At 42.3% G+C, this 20,698-nt stretch overlaps 2 protein-coding genes and 1 long non-coding RNA gene across 3 annotated transcripts in view; 2 read left to right on the forward strand and 1 right to left on the reverse strand.

Moving 5' to 3' along the window:
• Positions 1-246: 246 nt before the first annotated feature.
• On the reverse strand, positions 247-6,172 carry LOC149041899 (uncharacterized). The gene is made up of 6 exons (XM_089180592.1): positions 5,741-6,172; positions 5,368-5,433; positions 3,200-3,834; positions 2,507-2,925; positions 2,040-2,345; positions 247-1,659 (listed from the first exon to the last, which is right to left on the reverse strand). Exons 1-6 carry the CDS (start codon positions 5,869-5,871, stop codon positions 919-921), a joined length of 2,298 nt encoding a protein of 765 aa, XP_089036718.1. The 5' UTR covers positions 5,872-6,172; the 3' UTR covers positions 247-918.
• Positions 6,173-10,532: 4,360 nt separating this feature from the next.
• LOC149041900 (uncharacterized) overlaps positions 10,533-20,698 on the forward strand; it is a 12,200-nt gene continuing 2,034 nt past the window's right edge. The window contains exons 1-2 of the long non-coding RNA XR_016179200.1: positions 10,533-10,683; positions 11,367-11,467. This is a non-coding gene — a long non-coding RNA (uncharacterized LOC149041900). The remainder of the gene's footprint in view (positions 10,684-11,366; positions 11,468-20,698) is intronic.
• LOC149041901 (uncharacterized) lies at positions 14,762-20,293 on the forward strand. The gene is made up of 7 exons (XM_089180590.1): positions 14,762-15,988; positions 17,462-17,562; positions 17,684-17,898; positions 18,286-18,595; positions 18,737-18,829; positions 19,314-19,447; positions 19,622-20,293. Exons 1-7 carry the CDS (start codon positions 14,908-14,910, stop codon positions 20,124-20,126), a joined length of 2,439 nt encoding a protein of 812 aa, XP_089036716.1. The 5' UTR covers positions 14,762-14,907; the 3' UTR covers positions 20,127-20,293.

Here is a 20,698-nt window from a genome sequence, read left to right on the forward strand (position 1 = left end):
TCTAATTGTTGTTCAATTCCTTTCTCTGAACTGCAAACCTCTTTAGTGAAATGAAGGTGAAAACAAAAGACCATTTTATCGCAATTGGTTGACAGCTTGGTAAGGAAAGCTCCATTTATAGCGATCGTGATGACTAGAGTTAAAGGAGACACTTTTGAATGTTCTCATCTTTGTGGGCACAGCGACCTGCTTCCCTTTTGTGGCGGTTATTAAAAATAACTTATTATAGCAGAGAACGAGTACACATTTTCTCAACCATCAACTCAATTTTATTTTAAATGTGTTGAATTCCAAAATGAACAGGCTGGTCAAATTTCAAAATCGAGCTAAACTATCTGTCACCTTTGTCACAGAAAAAAATTAGTTTGCTCACAAAAACACGACCGCCTTAGCTTGAATATTATCATCAACAGCTTGTGAGGAACTTAAAAAAAAAAAAATCTTGCAAACACAACATTTACGGAACACACTGGCCTGTGTTGAACTCTGAAATGAACATGCTGGTTGAATTTCAAAATCGAGTAAAACCATCTCACCACTGTCACAGAAAAGACCAATTTCCTCAGAAAAACACCACTGCCCTAGCTTGAATATTTATCCACAGTTTGCGACAGACTTTGACATTGATCATCTTGTTATAAAATTGACTGAAACCACCTCTCACGATTGTCGCAAAAAAAACATTCATTTCTTCAGAACACACTGGCCTGTGTTGAACTCTAAAATGAACATGCAACCTGGTTGAATTTCAAAATTGAGTAAAACCATTGTCACAGAAAAAACTAATGTCCTCATAGCTTGAATATCTATCCACAGTCTGTGAGAGACGTTGACATTGATCATCTCGAACTCCAAAATGAACATCCAAGTGAAAAGCTTACAGTCTGACTGAAAATTTGTTTTACAGTTAGGTACCTCCTATTGGAAGACAGTCCTGTCGATCTCTTCTTCTTCAGTGGGATCTTCTGGCTGGAGAAACCACAGCCACCTGTTGTTACTGTCTGGTATGCACCTTCGACGTATATACATGAGTGCTGCGATCTGGCTATGGTGGTCGCTGTGATGGCCAATGGCGCTGGCTATTTTAGACAAGTTGCACCATACGTCTCCCCAGCCTCTTTGTAAGAGAAGGTGTTGGAGACGTGGACGGAGCATGACCAGCATTCCAGCGTTGGCTATATATCGCAATCTGGTGGCACTACAACTCAGGATGTCCTCCAGGGCCTTGCAAAGCAGGATCCTCCTATCTTCAGGGATCTGTCCGCCGTTCAAACATTGTGCGATCAGGGGTGCAAATTCCAACATGGCAGCCAGCCGTCCGTTTCTTTTCAAGCCCAGCGCAGTGATTGTGGGTTGGTCCAGCTTGTTTACGAGCATGCAAATGGAGCAGGTTGGATTCTGACATTTGGTTCTCACGTCGGCCATATCTCCCCCCCCTTCCTGGCACAGGCAGTACGGGCAGCTCTGATCCTCTTCATCCTGGGAGTCTCTCACGACCGGCTCTCCCAGGCAAGTGCAGTCGGCCCCAGTGGCTGTCCAGACGTCGCGGACTCTCTGCCTCGCTATTCTGGTACGTTCCTCTGTGTAGACCCTGAGAGCTGCAGATTGTCTAGCCTGCTGTAAGGCTTGCGTGTCTGAAGATCTGGCCTGCTGTTCTGCCTAGGGAGAGAAAAAAAAAGCAACAGGTGAGGTAGGTACCTCCACTAATAATAATAATAATAATAATAATAATAATGATAATAAAATTAATAATAATAATAATAAAGCATGCTTCGTGCAAGTAGTGAAAATTAAAAAATTTAAAATGGGGTGAAAATTTTTTAACTTACAATTGGTTCATTCTCAATTTCCCCCTGCCCCTCTAAAAGGTCAAAATTAAATGTAGGTTAAAAGTTTTTGACAAAGATTGAGTCTCAATTTCCTCTGTCTCCTGGCCCCAACTATTCAGCAAATGCCAATCTAATATTTTTGAAGTTAGCACCTATCAAATCATTTTGTCAGTCAATGTGCAGTTATTTATTTTTTAAATTTCAGTTCACCTGTGGTGGGTTGCAAGGTTGGTTTCCTTGCAGGAACTTTTGCAGTCTGTCCAAAGACTCTCTGTTGGGTATGCGTGTGGCTATGATTCCCGGCAGTGCTAGCAGACGCTGCCGGGGATCTGGTGGTACTTCCTGCTGCACTTCTTGGTCCCTCGGTCTTTGCTCAGCTACTGGCCCTTCTGTAGACACCTGGGATGCTCGGGTGCTGGCACGTCTGGGCGTCGCCTGCTTTCTTCGTCTGACCAAGCCGGAGCTGCCGCTGGGTCTTCGTGTGGGTGTCGCTTCTGCAGCTGTGACTCGCAGAGCCTGTTATAAAAGGGTGAGATATATCTAGTTGGTCATCTAAAACAAGGCCCTGCATGATGAAGAGGATCTTTAAATGCGTGTGTTATGGTCATCTGGAGTAATGGGTTCTAAGCTCGTCTACTGACTGACTGACTCGCTCTTAATCACAGGAGAGACCCTACCTGAGTCGTTGTCTGCACAGACACGTAACACTGCAGCAGATTTTCTATGTGCCTTGTCACGGTTTCAGTGTGCTCTGGGGTTCCTCGGGCGGGAAGTGGGTCTAGCTCCTCTTCAGCGTCCCACCCGACGGAGAGTTCTGACTCATCCGAACTGCTGTCCTCCCCATGGTCTGGAGCAGAGGCTATCACCAGATCCCAGTGGGAAGAGCTGGCCAGTCTGAGCCCCTTTGTCTGTTCGGCTTCCAGGGGCGTCATGGTCAGGAAGTCCACTCCAAATCGAAGCATCATTTCCACCAGACGTGCAGGCTTGTCTTTCTTGCCCGCATATCTGATTGCTGTCATTCGCGCGAGCATCAGTTCTGTCACGGTGAGTCCCAGACCTCGTATCATTTCTTTTGACATGAAAGCAGCCACGTCACCTGCAAGAGAGTCGATGTCAATTGCATGTCCTGAGCACTAGCCCTTCACAAGAACAAATCACTTTGTACCAAAGGTAATCAGAGGAACTGCATTGAGAACACAAGATGTAATAAGTGAGTCTTCCAAAACTGTCCCAAGCTTGAATTTTCTTTGGTGCTAGCAGAGTTATCATTTTTACCTCACAATGGAATACTACTACTACTGTTTTTGTTTGTTTGTTGGTTTTTTTTTTTTTAAAGAAAAAAAAATTGTTAAGAAATGTTTTCAAGTTACCTGGAGACACGCTTCGAATTCCCTGGTTCGAAATGCGTGCTGCCACCGTGATATTGCCGGGCAAGATTCCTCTGTGTGTGTCCGTGATGAGACGACGAGGGAAACCATGTGTAAACTGGGCAGAGACATCGCTCCAGTGGGGGGCATTCAAGATCATGACGTTCCCAAAGAGGTCAAGGCGTACCAAATTCAAGTTGCGGTCGAATGCCTCGTTGCCACATCTCAGACTCCCATCCAAGGCCTCTCCCGTGGTTAGAAACATATCCTCCTTGGACAGTTCATTTCTTCTTTCTTGTGAGTGGTCTGACTCCTGCCGCTGTGTGCTGCACCATTCCTCTCTACTCTGTACATAGCGTGAACAATAATCTCTACATGTCTGCAGGTCTTCAAATACCACTTCTCCAGCTTGGTCCTCAGCAAAAAGCCCTGCGGGCAAACGCAAGCTGTCATACAGGAACAGATTGAAGTTGAACCGCATTCTATCTTCCAACGATACCGCCAGGCCAGACGGGAAATATGGTGCAACAAGGACCGGTGCCACATTCCTGCTTGTGGATGGCTGGTTGTCTAAGGCCACATGCAGCATTGGTGAGTCCCGGGGTTGTGTTTCATCATCAATGAACGAGCTTGAAGGGCTAGGAAAAAAAGGGAAAAACAAAGCATGAAAAAAATTGAAAAAACATGAATTGCCTTGCTCAAGAGCTACTTCTGTTTCCTTTTGTGAACGTGGGTGAATCCTTGTTTACATTTTTTGCCTCGTCATCATCATCATCTCACGAAGAAATAAGATGAAATTTTTGAATATGGAAAGAGCATATGAACCATTTCAGTTATCTCTGACAATCTGAGCCCCATCGATAGATAACAAACAGTTTCCCAGGAATTCTCTTTTCAAAACCCCAAAATTTACAGGGAATGCATGAGCTCGTTGATGTTTTGCCTGCAAGTGATTTTGCAGTTTTTTTTTTTACTTGTGGCCAATTTCTTTGTGACTGATTGCAAGGAGTCGAAACCTAAACAAACTGCATAATTCAACCAGCTCTTTTCATTTTTGAACATGACTGGTATACACAGCTACATCTCCTACGGGTTCACCGGCATGCTAATGGGCAAAAATGTAAACAGGGACGTCACGATCGATCGACCATTCTAACCAATTTGTACTCTTTGGTATACAATCTCAAGTTCTCCAGTCGAGTACTACAAAAGTTGTAGAGTATTTTATTTTGCCCTGTTCCTTGCACAGCAGTTCTCACTTTTATGTGCTCCATTCATCAGATAGAGTGGACAAACCCAAGGCACATGTCAAGTGCAATCTGTTTCCTGGGTAAGTTTGAGCAATTTGGTTGGAATTTTGCAGTAGCCTGATGGCTAATCTGATGTAACACCACCGAAACTATCTTTGGCCGAGTTGAAATTTAATTCGACAATATTGAGCACATGCCTTTTTGAGAACTACTGGGGCATGGATTATAATTATATTAACAAGGCTACAATAATAATAGTAATAATAATAATAATAGTAATAATCAAAGTAGTAGTAATAATGATAATAGCATTAAGAAGAATAACAATAATTCTGATGATGATCTTCAACCAGAGCAGTAGATGCCCTTCAAAATCTGCAGCCAACTAATACCCCATTCACACCAGCAAAACATGTTTTGTTAAACTGGTTTTCATTGAATGAAAATTATAAACAGAGAACTGAAAAACTTGATTTTCCATTGGATTCAAGTACTAGCTAACTTGTATTTCCAATGTGCTACATTCAAGTCAAAAATATTCGGTTAAATAGTTTCTATGAAGAAAAAAAAAATTAAACTGTGTTTAACAAAACAACTTTTAAACATGTTTAAGCTTTGGTGTGAATGGGGCATAATTTGGTTTCGGTGTTCAAGAAATATTGTGGCAAGATTAAAAAATACCAGTAACTGGGGAGAAAACACTTATGTACTATTATCCTGGTCAACTCCCAGGGAAAGGGGCACGCCTTCCATGATTCGAGCATATAAAAGGGCATGGTTGATCGTGTTTTCTTCTGAATTTTGGAAACCTTTGCCAGAAATAAAGGAATAGACCAACAGACATTCTCTGTCCCAATAAGTGACTCTGGGGGAGTAGATAGAATCTAACATGTGCCCACTAAGTCAAATTTAATATCATACCTTTCCTCGCTTGGATCTTCCTCGTCTTGAACGGGAACGGGAACGGGAACGGGATCAAGACGGGAACTGCAATGCGAAAGAGAGTCGTCGCTAAGTACACCAAGTAAAAATCAAGCGTGTATAGTACCATGCCGACAATGTATAGTACAAACGCACAGTACAAAACAACAAAGACAAGAACTAAGAAAGAAGAGGCAGAGACGACCGCAAATAAAACAGCTTCCAAATGAATACAATGAATGCAATGATTGCCTACTGGTCATTTCACTGGGTGCGGTTCACCTCGGGGAACAATAACAAAAAAAACAAAAACAAAAACCAACAAAAAAGTAAACAGAACAGAGCACCATGTGTATTTTAGCGCGTTACCGACCTGCGACTTTCCGCAGCTTGTGTTTCTATAAACTCCCAACCCCTTGCTCTTTTGGAACGTTTCCTTCTGGGCGGCATGTTGAACGACCTTAACTGTGTGAGTTCATATGGGGAATGAGCTGAGAATCTCATCTGGGACGTGTTTAAAGACAGGACCAGCAAGAGGAGGGCGTGCTTAGGGTTCGTGAGTGTTATTTTCGACGAGGTCACGCAGATATTTAGGATCAAAGTTTAGGACCCTCGAGCGAATTCCAGCAAGCTAAAACAGAAAAGAGAGAAGCTACGAACACTCGAGGACGATTATTTGATGAGAGATTGAAAATCGACGATGTATTAGGTCAGGTGTCGTGACTTATTCACTTCAACAAACGACGCGCTCGCCATTCCTCGCGTTTCGTGCCTACATCACAACATGGCTGCAAGTTTCCAAAAATGGCACCGGAAGTGAAGGTCTCTATTGTGTTCGCGCAGGTTCTGCGCGTACACAATAAATGATTGATAGCCCTGGCCACTTCCTGCCTTCCCAGGTACGTGACTTCTTACACACGACGTGACTCGAACTGAAAGCAATGCGTGGGAACTAGCGCGTCTCTCCCCTTGTACTTTGGTCAACGTGGGACGGCAAGGAATTAATTCAATGAAAATTTCACCCCGTCGACTTCCAAAGAGAATGAATTTTGCGTCCGATGGACGGAAAGTTCTTCAAATATATTGCGCGTAGAGCTGATCACTACTATACGTTTTTATTTCCCGAAAGCATTTTTATCGTTAAAAGGAACACACACACACACACGAAAAAAAAAAAAAAAAGACTTTAAATTTGGACAAAACCAAATGCATGCTTATTGGTAGTAATAGGAAACGCGTAAATATAGTTTATCATTATTATTTATTATTATTTGATTGGCTAGTTGGCCGGCCATATCGGCCTAGCGCCAAATGTCCCCCCCTCCCCCCTCCCCCCCTCCCCAAGGCGCGCGCGCACGCGCATTAGGTGACTCGACTAGCTGGCCCTGCGACCTAGAGAGACATGTCTTTTCGTTTCGCCTCCACGAAATCGGAGGCAGTGGGAATATGGCATCACACACCTTCCATCCCCGAGGTTTCGAAGTTGCGATGTTGCTGTGTTCAAGGTAACCCTGTGCAAAGAATGATTCGTTGGGCGAGGAGAGCACTTATTTCGAGACTCTCTAGTGGCTGCATATATTATCTGAATTGAGTTCACTCCCACAACTTAACGAAGGCTTTTCGACTGCGGGCGAGTCGATTTCAACCTTCTTCTCTTTGCGCAATATTCGTTCGTTCGTTCGTTCGTTCGTTTGGAAGATTTCGCACCTCGTCTGCGAAGCCGCTTCGATTTCGACTCGATTCGTGGCGCACACGTGGACGAACGCGCGAGTGCAAAAAAACCAGCAGTCGATCGACTCTGAGAACGAAGCAACTCGCAAGAGAATCGAAAACCTTTTCCGTCCGTAGATTTTTCTCTCTGTTCGCAAATACAGGGCTTTCAGCCGCAGGGGACGAGCGTCCTCCTGACTCGAGCGACGAGCGAGTGTTTGTCTGTTTGTCTGTCTCTTTGTTTGTTTTGCCTGTTTGTACACGTCCAAGTTGGCAGTTAAAAACATAGTCTATTTTCCAAGGTTTCCAAGGAAGGTTTCTTCACTTCATGCCTGGGTCCTTATGTATATTATTCTGTTTTACAGAAAATAACAGTCGACTTGAGCAGGAAAACTCCAATCAGCCAAGAGGGGCCAGAAAAGAATTGTGCTTAGACATAGCAGTTACCTCCAGCTGGAAAATACAAGTAAGTACTGCCAAAGAATACTTAGTCAGTATATGGGAAGAATAGTATGCAACTGAATGATGCAAGTTTCAGCCAGTTGAGGGTTCTTACATTTTTTTATGGTGGTGCTAATGGTGTCTCAGTCAATTGCTAACTTAGTATTTAAGTACTAGTTGTGGTATTGATTATTTGACTTTCCCTAAATGCTTTTTTATTGGTGGAGCCAACGGAAAAAGTTTGTGAGGCCATGCTTTAAAAAAATGACAGGAAGGCCTTAAGAGCCTACTTAGATCTTTATGAAGATGGAGGGTTATTTTATTGGCAGTGACATGTAAAGATAGTTTGCCAGGGCCACTTACTAGGAGTAGATTTATAAGTTAAAAATACTACATTTGAGCTCAATTTTTACGCAGACATTATTCAGGTATGATGGAAATTTAAAAGCACGTTCTTGTCTCATTTATAAGCAATGCTATATACTTCACAGCTGTCAAATTTATTAAATTTTGTGTTCAGAATTACTTTTGGCCTTGATATTTTTAACATTATGTAACATTTAACATTGCATGACATTGTTTTTAACAAACAGTAAACTTTTTTGGTTTTGATCTGAGCTATTAAAAACATTGTGTTGTTTCCAAGGTTTCCAAGGAAGGTTTCTGCACTTCATGCCTGGGTCCTTATGTATATTATTCTGTTTTACAGAAAATAACAGTCGACTGGAGCAGGCAAACTCCAATCAGCCAAGAGGGGCCAGAAAAGAATTGTGCTTAGACATAGCAGTTACCTCCAGCTGGAAAATACAAGTAAGTACTGCCAAAGAATACTTAGTCAGTATATGGGAAGAATAGTATGCAACTGAATGATGCAAGTTTCAGCCAGTTGAGGGTTCTTACATCTTTTTATGGTGGTGCTAATGGTGTCTCAGTCAATTGCTAACTTAGTATTTAAGTACTAGTTGTGGTATTGATTATTTGACTTTCCCTAAATGCTTTTTTATTGGTGGAGCCAACGGAAAAAGTTTGTGAGGCCATGCTTTAAAAAAATGACAGGAAGGCCTTAAGAGCCTACTTAGATCTTTATGAAGATGGAGGGTTATTTTATTGGCAGTGACATGTAAAGATAGTTTGCCAGGGCCACTTACTAGGAGTAGATTTATAAGTTAAAAATACTACATTTGAGCTCAATTTTTACGCAGACATTATTCAGGTATGATGGAAATTTAAAAGCACGTTCTTGTCTCATTCATAAGCAATGCTATATACTTCACAGCTGTCAAATTTATTAAATTTTGTGTTCAGAATTACTTTTGGCCTTGATATTTTTAACATTATGTAACATTTAACATTGCATGACATTGTTTTTAACAAACAGTAAAATTTTTTGGTTTTGATCTGAGCAATTAAAAACATTGTGTTGTTTCCAAGGTTTCCAAGGAAGGTTTCTTCACTTCATGCCTGGGTCCTTATGTATATTATTCTGTTTTACAGAAAATAACAGTCAACTGGAGCAGGCAAACTCCAATCAGCCAAGAGGGGCCAGAAAAGAATTGTGCTTAGACATAGCAGTTACCTCCAGCTGGAAAATACAAGTAAGTACTGCCAAAGAATACTTAGTCAGTATATGGGAAGAATAGTATGCAACTGAATGATGCAAGTTTCAGCCAGTTGAGGGTTCTTACATTTTTTTATGGTGGTGCTAATGGTGTCTCAGTCAATTGCTAACTTAGTATTTAAGTACTAGTTGTGGTATTGATTATTTGACTTTCCCTAAATGCTTTTTTATTGGTGGAGCCAACGGAAAAAGTTTGTGAGGCCATGCTTTAAAAAAATGACAGGAAGGCCTTAAGAGCCTACTTAGATCTTTATGAAGATGGAGGGTTATTTTATTGGCAGTGACATGTAAAGATAGTTTGCCAGGGCCACTTACTAGGAGTAGATTTATAAGTTAAAAATACTACATTTGAGCTCAATTTTTACGCAGACATTATTCAGGTATGATGGAAATTTAAAAGCACGTTCTTGTCTCATTTATAAGCAATGCTATATACTTCACAGCTGTCAAATTTATTAAATTTTGTGTTCAGAATTACTTTTGGCCTTGATATTTTTAACATTATGTAACATTTAACATTGCATGACATTGTTTTTAACAAACAGTAAAATTTTTTGGTTTTGATCTGAGCTATTAAAAACATTGTGTTGTTTCCAAGGTTTCCAAGGAAGGTTTCTGCACTTCATGCCTGGGTCCTTATGTATATTATTCTGTTTTACAGAAAATAACAGTCGACTGGAGCAGGCAAACTCCAATCAGCCAAGAGGGGCCAGAAAAGAATTGTGCTTAGACATAGCAGTTACCTCCAGCTGGAAAATACAAGTAAGTACTGCCAAAGAATACTTAGTCAGTATATGGGAAGAATAGTATGCAACTGAATGATGCAAGTTTCAGCCAGTTGAGGGTTCTTACATCTTTTTATGGTGGTGCTAATGGTGTCTCAGTCAATTGCTAACTTAGTATTTAAGTACTAGTTGTGGTATTGATTATTTGACTTTCCCTAAATGCTTTTTTATTGGTGGAGCCAACGGAAAAAGTTTGTGAGGCCATGCTTTAAAAAAATGACAGGAAGGCCTTAAGAGCCTACTTAGATCTTTATGAAGATGGAGGGTTATTTTATTGGCAGTGACATGTAAAGATAGTTTGCCAGGGCCACTTACTAGGAGTAGATTTATAAGTTAAAAATACTACATTTGAGCTCAATTTTTACGCAGACATTATTCAGGTATGATGGAAATTTAAAAGCACGTTCTTGTCTCATTCATAAGCAATGCTATATACTTCACAGCTGTCAAATTTATTAAATTTTGTGTTCAGAATTACTTTTGGCCTTGATGTTTTTAACATTATGTAACATTTAACATTGCATAACATTGTTTTTAACAAACAGTAAACTTTTTTGGTTTTGATCTGAGCCATTAAAAACATTGTGTTGTTTCCAAGGTTTCCAAGGAAGGTTTCTTCACTTCATGCCTGGGTCCTCATGTATATTATTCTGTTTTACAGAAAATAACAGTCAACTGGAGCAGGCAAACTCCAATCAGCCAAGAGGGGCCAGAAAAGAATTGTGCTTAGACATAGCAGTTACCTCCAGCTGGAAAATACAAGTAAGTACTGCCAAAGAATACTTAGTCAGTATATGGGAAGAATAGTATGCAACTGAATGATGCAAGTTTCAGCCAGTTGAGGGTTCTTACATTTTTTTATGGTGGTGCTAATGGTGTCTCAGTCAATTGCTAACTTAGTATTTAAGTACTAGTTGTGGTATTGATTATTTGACTTTCCCTAAATGTTTTTTATTGGTGGAGCCAACGGAAAAAGTTTGTGAGGCCATGCTTTGAAAAAATGACAGGAAGGCCTTAAGAGCCTACTTAGATCTTTATGAAGATGGAGGGTTATTTTATTGGCAGTGACATGTAAAGATAGTTTGCCAGGGCCACTTACTAGGAGTAGATTTGTAAGTTAAAAATACTACATTTGAGCTCAATTTTTACGCAGACATTATTCAGGTATGATGGAAATTTAAAAGCACGTTCTTGTCTCATTCATAAGCAATGCTATATACTTCACAGCTGTCAAATTTATTAAATTTTGTGTTCAGAATTACTTTTGGCCTTGATGTTTTTAACATTATGTAACATTTAACATTGCATAACATTGTTTTTAACAAACAGTAAACTTTTTTGGTTTTGATCTGAGCAATTAAAAACATTGTGTTGTTTCCAAGGTTTCCAAGGAAGGTTTCTTCACTTCATGCCTGGGTCCTTATGTATATTATTCTGTTTTACAGAAAATAACAGTCAACTGGAGCAGGCAAACTCCAATCAGCCAAGAGGGGCCAGAAAAGAATTGTGCCTAGACATAGCAGTTACCTCCAGCTGGAAAATACAAGTAAGTACTGCCAAAGAATACTTAGTCAGTATATGGGAAGAATAGTATGCAACTGAATGATGCAAGTTTCAGCCAGTTGAGGGTTCTTACATTTTTTTATGGTGGTGCTAATGGTGTCTCAGTCAATTGCTAACTTAGTATTTAAGTACTAGTTGTGGTATTGATTATTTGACTTTCCCTAAATGTTTTTTATTGGTGGAGCCAACGGGAAAAGTTTGTGAGGCCATGCTTTAAAAAAATGACAGGAACCCTTGACATTAATTCATTCCTCCTTTGCAGCTGAATTTCATTCAGACACTTTGGATTGGTTATTATTGCTTCAAAAAGTGCAGGAGTTCAGTGTGAAGCTAGCTGGGGCTTTAAGGAATTTTCATACTTTTTGCTGTGCAATTTCATGTTTCTATCAGTGTCAACAGATGAGCAAAATTCTCTCTTTTCTTCAGTTGCAGCAGCTGACATGCAAGGGCAGGAACTGTGCTGGTGTGATGTAGCTATCAAGTGCCACCATCAAGGTTGAATGTGTGCAGGCAGTGATGACTGGAGATTTTTTCCCCCTCTAAACAATACTGCCTAACCGAATGGAGTAGACAAGAAAAGTTTTGACACATTCATTGGTATTGTTGTTGAAAATAAAGACTGGTGCCCAAATTTATATTCAAAGGAGTGTGTGGTTTTGTCCTTTGTCTTTGTGTAGGTAATTGGATGATCTCTAGCGATATTTGACCTAAATGCCTGCAGTGATATTTCGAAATTGTTATGCGTAGTCTCACCAGCTGTTAGGCCGGTGGCATTTGAGGCAATTTTGAAATATCGCCAGTGGTATTCATGCCAAACATCAGGTACAAATTATGCTGTTATTCGTCTCTACCGCTACCCGGGTTTAGTTTGTAATTTTCACATGTAGGTATTTGGCTTAAATTAAGCTGAAACACCACTGCTCTAAGCCAATCAAATCGCAGAAATGTCTCATGTGCTAGTATACGGGCATTAAAACCGGACAGTGCAACCTCGATGTATGAAACCCTTTCACTCCCAAGATCTGATTAGTAATTGTCCTTACTATCTGCCAGACAACTCTTACGATGTGAGTTCAAAGAATTTGGTATTGGCTCAACTACTAATCCCACGATCGATGTTCTTCTCCATTCTCGTCACCTGCCTGCTTGATATTGTATTCATACTGTAAGGAGAAGTTCTGTCTTGGTCACTTGTGGGAGTGGAGGGTTCATCATTCTACTGGGTTTTGACCTGTGGCCTTTATTTCATTTCGCCAATTTGACAGGCACGTTTTCTGTGATTTGAATTTCCTCTAGGAGTATTTCATTGTCCGAAGCTTTTTGATTTTGGCTCCAATAATTTTTTTTTAAATTTTGGAGCGCGGGCTCAACCCCAGTACCCCCTCGGTGTCGAAATGGAAACAGACAAAAGAGATGGCGAAGGTAGTGAGTAGTTGTTGTTTTTACTAGATATATCTAGTTTTGAGGTCCTCTTTGAAAACCATATCTTTTTTTCTGAAAGTTTCCTCAATAAAGATGATTATTATAACCACAAACAGACATACGCTATTATTATTATTATTATTATTATTATTATTATTATTATTATTATTTTTATTATTTGTGCTAGAGGTGCGCTGCGGCGCGACTCGTGTCGGCGTCACTTAGTGGTAAAGACATAATAATAATAATAATAATAATAATAATAATAAAGCCTTTATTTAAAGAGGGTGGCACTTAATAGCCAAAGGCTAATAAACTTGTGGCCCTCACAACTATTTACAATCTAAAATACTGTAAGCTAAAATATATATATATACAGTTAAAATATAAAATATGACAGGATTCAATTATAAGATAAAAAATAAATTATTAAATTACGAAATGATGCAAAAGTTGTTGTTCCTTAAAAATATTGGCAAACATGTTCTTTTTAAAACATGCTACAGAATTTAGTTTCCTAATTTCAATTGGTGTACTGTTCCACAGTCTTGTTGCCGAAACAGCGAAAGAGCGTCCTCCTGTTCATTTAGATAATTCGGCAAAGTCCCATTAATTCGCTTATACATTATTGTGCATTTATCAATCTTAGGTTGCTCATAAAACGGGATCCAACCTAGCTTGTTAAACAAAGCAACTGATGGTGTCATGCGATCGGCATGACAAATAACGCGTGCCGCTCTTTATCGCAATTTGCCCAAACAACGTTAGCGTAAGACATAACGGGGCGAATAATGCTATTATAAAACTGAAGTCGCTGTTTAAGGGGTAGACACGCTCGGATCTTACGCAATATTGCGATTCTAGAGGCCAACTTTTTACATACTTTCTCAACATGTTCATTAAATGACAATTTGCTGTCAATGTCTACGCCTAATAAGGTAGCACAATCCACATGGAGCAGATGGCTCGTTTTTATTGAATCGATTGTCGGTTAATTTGGTCGTTACTCAGAGTGATCGTAGATACGAACATAGTTGCAATGCTTGTCTGTTTGTTTACACTTGTCTGTTTGGTTTTGTAATCGGACCTTTCAGCGTCACCGCGCCCATATGCCAAAAGCGAGTTTGGCGTCCCCAACGGTCGCATTTTCGTTGATCGAAGCCCAGGGCACAGGCGGGACCGACAGGTGAGTTACCGGCTCTGTAACTGCGTTTTTCATCATTGAGAGAAAGTATGCAAACTGATCTTTCTTGTGGCATTTGTCGGAATTTTCGATGGATTCGAGATTTAAAGGCCAAAATCGTCTCGGATCGGACCTTTCAGCGTCACCGCGCGCATATGCCAAAAGCGAGTTTGGCGTCCCTAACGCTCGCATTTTCCTTTGTCGAAGCCCAGGGCACAGGCGGGACCGATAGGTGAGTTACCGGCTCTGTAACTCCGTTTTATCAGCATTGGGCGAGAGTATGCAAACTGATCTTTCTTGTGGCATTTGTCGGAATTTTCAATGGATTCGAGATTTAAAGGCCAAAATTGTCTCAGATGCGAGTGAACACCCAGCCAGCAAATTCTTGTCGTTTTGTTGTACCGAAACTTTTGTGCTTGAACGCCGTTTGTATCGTCTGTACCGTACCCAGTTTTTGTCTTTTTGTTTGCTGTTTTTTTTTTTTTTTCTTTCTTTTTTGGATTGACCCTGCTTTACTCGCAAGACGAGACATTCGCGTCAACGGTCAACTCTGGTCTGGTCTGGCTTGGTTAATGTTCAATCTCGACCCAAACACCTCGTTAACCGCGTCTCGAGATCTCACGAATTCGATTTTTAGGTGGCCGTAAGCATCAGTGATGGTAGTACCTAGACAACATCGCAAAGTCTTTTTGTTCTGTTTTAATTCGTGTTCATCTTATTTCATCTATTTTTTTTTTTATTTTTTTTTTTTTTTTTAAATTTTTTTCTTTTGAAAGTGGAATTTGGTAAGCGTGTGACTGTTGTGGAATACTGACACGATGAGCGATATCGAGGGGGGAGGTGAAGATCAAAGCTACGCTGACTGCTCGGTCGACGGCGACGACAGCCCCCGCTATCCGAGCCCGTCGGCCGAATCCATGGATAGTTGTTCTCTCGACTCTAGCGACCAGGAAGAAACTGATCCCGCCGGCGAGCCCACGCCCGCAGCAAGGCCAGAATCACCGCCACCCGTTGCAATAAACCTAGTATCGGACGACGAGGAGCGCGGAGAAGACGATGGTGGAGACGAAGCCCCACAAGAGCCTCCCGTGGCCGCCCTCTCTCCCAAGAGGGCATCCCACGCGCCGCGTCTAACAGATCTCCCGCCCGCAAACCCTAAGCAAAGGTCCAGGAAGAAGACCGCATCTCAACAACCGCCACCCGTTGCAATAAGCGCAGTAGTATCCGACGACGACGGTGACGAGCAGCTTCAACCAGGTGGTGGCGCAGAGGAAGCACCACGACAGCCTCCCGTAGCCGCCCTTTCTCCGAAGAGGGCGGCCTATCACGTGCCGCGTCTCACAGATCTCCCGCCGAAGCTGAAAAGGTCCAGGGAGAAAACCGCACGTCACCACGGTCAACACGTGCTCGCGGCAACAAGGCCGCAACTAGCGCCGCCCGTCACCACCGGCATACCCCACGCCCACGACGACCAGCAGCACGGAGACGATCGTGTGGAGGAAACCTTACCACAGCCTCCGAAGAGGGTGGCGCATCACGTGCCGCCTCTTACAGACTTCCCACCACATCTGCAAAGGTTCCCGAAGGCGGCCACATCTCATCACGGTCAACCCATGCCCGCCGCACGGCTGGAAATACCGCCACCCGTCACAACGAGCACACCCGATCGTGAGGAGAAGCCAGGGCATGATCGTGCCGAGGAAACCCCACAGCAGGTTCCCGTAGCCCCCCTTCCTCCCAAGAGGTCGGCCTACGCGCTGCGCCTCACAGATCTCCCACCAGATCTGCAATGGTTCATGCAGGAGACCAAGTCTTTTTTCACAAGGCCTCATGCGCTGGAGAGGCACGGACAGATGCTCGCCGCGAGCACGTTCGACAAAGCCTTGGAACGCATCCTGTGTGAGTATGGCGGCTCCGCATTTTACATTATTTGCTAGTTGCATCGCTCGTGGCATTTTCGGTGATGGAGCACACAAAAAAAAAACAAAAAAACAAAAAAACAAAAAAAACAAAAAAAAAAAAAGAAGAGAAAGAAAGGCAAACCAGATAAGCAAACAGAGGAATGGAACGCGCTCCAATTTTCTGGTCCTCTTTTCATGTTTCTCGGCCATCTATCCTCAGGTTAATAACGTTAGATCTGCCCCACAGGGGATTCCCTGTGGGGTGCCTCAAGGTTCTATTCTTGGTCCCTTATTTTTTATCCTGTATGTTAATGATTTGAACAATGCTTCCCTGCTTGATGCAATCTTGTTTGCTGATGATACAAACTTATTTATCTCCCATAATGACCCTGTTTACCTAATTAACACATTAAATAGAGAATTAAACAAATTGTCAACCTGGTTTGCAGCAAAGCGGCTCTCCTTGAATTTAGCCAAGACTAATTTTATGGTATTCAAGCCTTGGCAAAAGAAGCAATCCTTTGAATTTCAAGTTTTCATAAACGAGCAGCCTATTCTTCGTGTTTCTGAGACCATGTTTTTGGGTGTTTTATTAGATGACAATTTGACCTGGAAATCGCATATATCCTTAACAGCAAATAAATTATCCAAATCTATAGGTATTATTCATAAATCTAGGTTTTTTCTCTCTACTCACTCCCTTCGTACTTTATACAATTCTATGATCCTTCCATATTTGTATTATTGCAATTCAGCTTGGGCTGGTACCTATAAGTCAAACCTTCAAAGAATTGTAACCTTACAGAAACGTGCGTTAAGAATAGTAAGCAATTCTACATACATTGCCCATACTGGCCCTATTTTAAAGGAACTTAAACTCTTAAAATTTCATGATATCCATTCGTTTCAATTAGGTACTTTTATGTTTTCATTCGAGAACTCTACACTCCCTTCCAAATTCAATAACTTTTTTTTACTGAATAGTCAAATCCACAATTATAATACTAGGAATGCTCAGTCCTTCCGTTTGCCACTGTGCAGAACGAACACCAGGAAGTTTTCAATTTACTTTCAAGGTCCAAACTTTTATAATTCGTTAAATTCTGACATAACCAGTTCTCCCTCCTCCCCTTTTTTTAAAAGAAAGCTTAAGGAATTTCTTCTCTCTAAGTATTAGCTTCTGTAAGGCAGTAATTCTTAACTAACTTACTTAATATGCGTGTGCGTGTGTGTGTGTGTGTGTACGTGTGCGCGGTCAAAGTTAATTACCATAAGTCCATATTGTAATTCTAATATAAGATTAGTTATTTTAAGTGAGAAAGCCTGACTTGTTATAAGCCTCGTGGTTTCTTTCAGGTTTTCTCGCCATTTATTTTCTGTCATCAATTTTCTTCATTTTTTTTTTTTTTTTCCATGTGTAAATGTCGTATATGGCAAATAAATATTGTATATTGTATATTGTATATTGTAGGTTATCTTGGATACGTTCAGCGAATCCGGCCCGGAGAGTCGCCTTCAGTCCAAGACTTCCATCGCGGGGATCTTATCGAAGGATACCTAGACTATCTGAAGGTGGGTATCGAGGTTGTTTTAGAACGTTGCACGTTGCAACGACAACGACAGATGATTGTAGATTATCATTTGATCTGCTAAAAGACATTTACGACACGTTGCCATCTCGTCTCTACATCAGGAGGAGAGGAACTTGAGTCCTGCGACCCTAAGCGTGCACGCGAGCAGTCTGCTGTACCCACTGAAGTATTGCTATCGGGGATTGGGGCCACAATTCGAAGGTATCCGCATTATCTCCCAGCTCAGAAGAACGGCCACTGTACTTCAGAAGCAGGGGGATCTGGAGAGGGCGACCGCAGTCGAAGATCTCAAAGCGCAAAGCAAGTGGCTGGATTGGTAAGTGTGCTAGTTAGTTAGTGTAAAACAAAACAGAAACAAAACAAAACGGAAACAAAACGGAAACAAAACGTGTCTGTCTTTTAAACATCTTGGATGATCAATCGGGAAAAGGTAAAAAATTTAAAAATAGTCAGAATCGTGTTTTGTGAACGCTTGTCCTCGAGGTCTACAGTTCCTGCCTGCCTGCCTGCCTGCCTGCCTGCCTGCCTGCCTGCCTGCCTGCCTGCCTGCCTGCCTGCCTGCCTGCCTGCCTGCCCTTTTGAGTAGACGACTGCATTCAGAGTTGAAATGCTTGAAAATAAATGCAAGAAGTACAGTTTCAATTTGTAGGAATGAATCGTTTCTAAAGATATTAAAGAACACTGGTCCCCGCTTTCTCTTAAGGGAACAAGTCCTCCTAGCTAGGGAAGCCCAGCGGTGCCGGTTTGAATTGGCCAAGGGCAGACAGCAACGCGCTCAGGAGGCCCGCGACCTGCTGCTTTTGTCACTGTACACCCACCTCCCGCCCAGCAGGGGCCTAGAAATCAGGACGATGGAGTTGGTCTTGGAAAGCCAACTGGAAGAACCGTTTCAGAAAGCGCACTATCGTGACAGAAACGTGGCCTTGATCAAGACAGATGGCGACGGCATCGTGCTACACCTCGGAAGGTTCAAAACCTGCAAGCAGAGCGGGCCTGAAACTATTCCCATACAGGTAATTCTTGTCACGACTGAACGACTGACACGAGCAGAGTACGGAAATTAACAAGAGTTCTGAGCACACTTTAATAACAGTCTCTCTCTCTCTCTCTCTCTCTCTCTCTCTCTCTCTCTCTCTCTCTCTCTCTCCCCGCAGGCAGACAGCCAACTCTGCAGGCTGTTCATACAGTTTGTATCAGAATTCAGAAAGGTGCTTAATCCGACGCTGTGCAGCAACTACCTGTTTCTGGTAAGTATAGGGTTCCCCGTCTTATAGCCAGCTAGCTAGCGCGGGCTAAAATTGCCGGGCTCGGCAAGGCAAAATTGTCCAACTCATGCCGTCGCCGGGTGAAGTAGCACTCGCTTGAAACTAGCTAACTGGTTAGGGATTTTTGGGCCGAAGAGGACTCTTTGAAAACACTGGCCGTGGGTCACAGTCACCACAGGCCCTGGTTGTTCAAAGCTGGGTTAAAGTAACCCGGGGTTAGTGTGAAATTTGATTTCAGGTCTGAAAACTTTAAGAGAAAATTCAGTTCAAATCTTTTTGCTTGCAATTTGATCATTGCATGTTCTAAAAAGAATAGTGAAAACTTTCCCCAAAAGACTTTTGAACAAAGAAATAAAGAAAGCTGGATTAAAATTTAACCCTGGGTTAGAGCTAATCGGCCTTTGAACAACTGGGCCCACTGCTGTGCAGCAGCAGATCATTTTGACTCTGACCTATTTCATTTCAGAATTCCAAGGGTGCACCGTACTCGAGCACGTCGTTCACAACACGTTTACAGAAAATGTTCGAACTCCTGACCGGAAGCAAGGTGGCGGTATGCGGACTAAGGTCATCTTTCGTAACCTGGGCATATTCCCAGAGGTAGGTCGACATGGCTATTGAACTGCAAGTCACGTCCTTCCTTCCTTCCTTCCTTCCTTCGTTCGTTCCCCGCGAATTTTGGAATCTGTTGCTTTAAAACGCCGGCATAGCCACATCGCTGATAACCGTTTGATACGTTTTTCTTTTTGTCGTTCTCCCTCTGTCTATCTGCAGCGGATGCGACGATCAGATGAAAGACAGCCTTGCTGCTTGTCTCCGGCACTCCCGAGAGCAGGCCCAGCACACTTACGACCGACGCACGGCAAACCAGAAGAAGACCCCGGCATTAGATCTGGCCAGGCGCAAGGCCGAAGAAGAGGAGCTTGTGGCCGGGCCCATGACCAGGTCTCTCCAGCTGCCAGAGATCTCGGAGCCGGAGATCGACGTGGGCGACTTTGTGGGACTCGTGGCCGAGGACAGCACCCTACAGAAGCCTTCGATTTTCCTGGGGCGTGTTCAAGCTTTCCTGCCGGAAGGCCAAGCCCTCCTTCTATGGTACAGGCACACCGGAGGTTCTAACTATGCCCCAGACTTGGACGGTGAGCAGTGGGTGGAGTCGAGAGAGTCGCTAGTCGCTGTGAAGGTGGCTGCTGCCAAAGGCAGTCCCTACGCCATGCGACTGCTGACCAGCGTGCGCGAGATACACAAGGCAGTCATGGGCGGGGAGCGGGGATCCTGACCTCAAAAAAAAAAAAAGGACAAAGCAAAAGGACAAAGAGGAGAAAAAAAAAACAGAACGAGAACTCTAAGAAGATCCCTTTTCTTCGCTATTGTTGTTGGACTTTTGGAAGCCGCCAGAGAGATTTCTAGCTGTCAGATAAATAATAAAAAGTGTGTGAATTTGAATTTGTCTGGCTTTTGCTGTTCTGTTCGGTCCTGTCCTGTTTTCTTGCTTTCTTGTTTTCTTGTTTTCTTGTTTTGATTTTGTTTTTGTTTTTTTTTGCACCCGGAATTATTTCATTTGAAGCCGTCCGTCACAAAAGCAACACACCCGACAGGCAAAAACCGGCCACGAATGGTGATTTTTCCCCGATTCAAACTTGCCCACGCACGTCCGGGCCGATTCGGACTTGCCCGCACACGAATTAATTATTTGCCCACAGCTCGCGCGTCGAAACATGTGACGGTTCAAAGGGAACTTTGATAAATATGGATCAATGATATCGAAAGGAGGTAGACTAAATGATGAACAGTTAGAGCTAAATGTTAACGGAACAGCCATTAAATCATATAATTCTATTCTAAGTTATT

This window comes from Pocillopora damicornis, chromosome 8 (assembly GCF_964200805.1).
Source record: "Pocillopora damicornis chromosome 8, jaPocDami1.2, whole genome shotgun sequence".
Classification (NCBI taxonomy): domain Eukaryota; kingdom Metazoa; phylum Cnidaria; class Anthozoa; order Scleractinia; family Pocilloporidae; genus Pocillopora; species Pocillopora damicornis.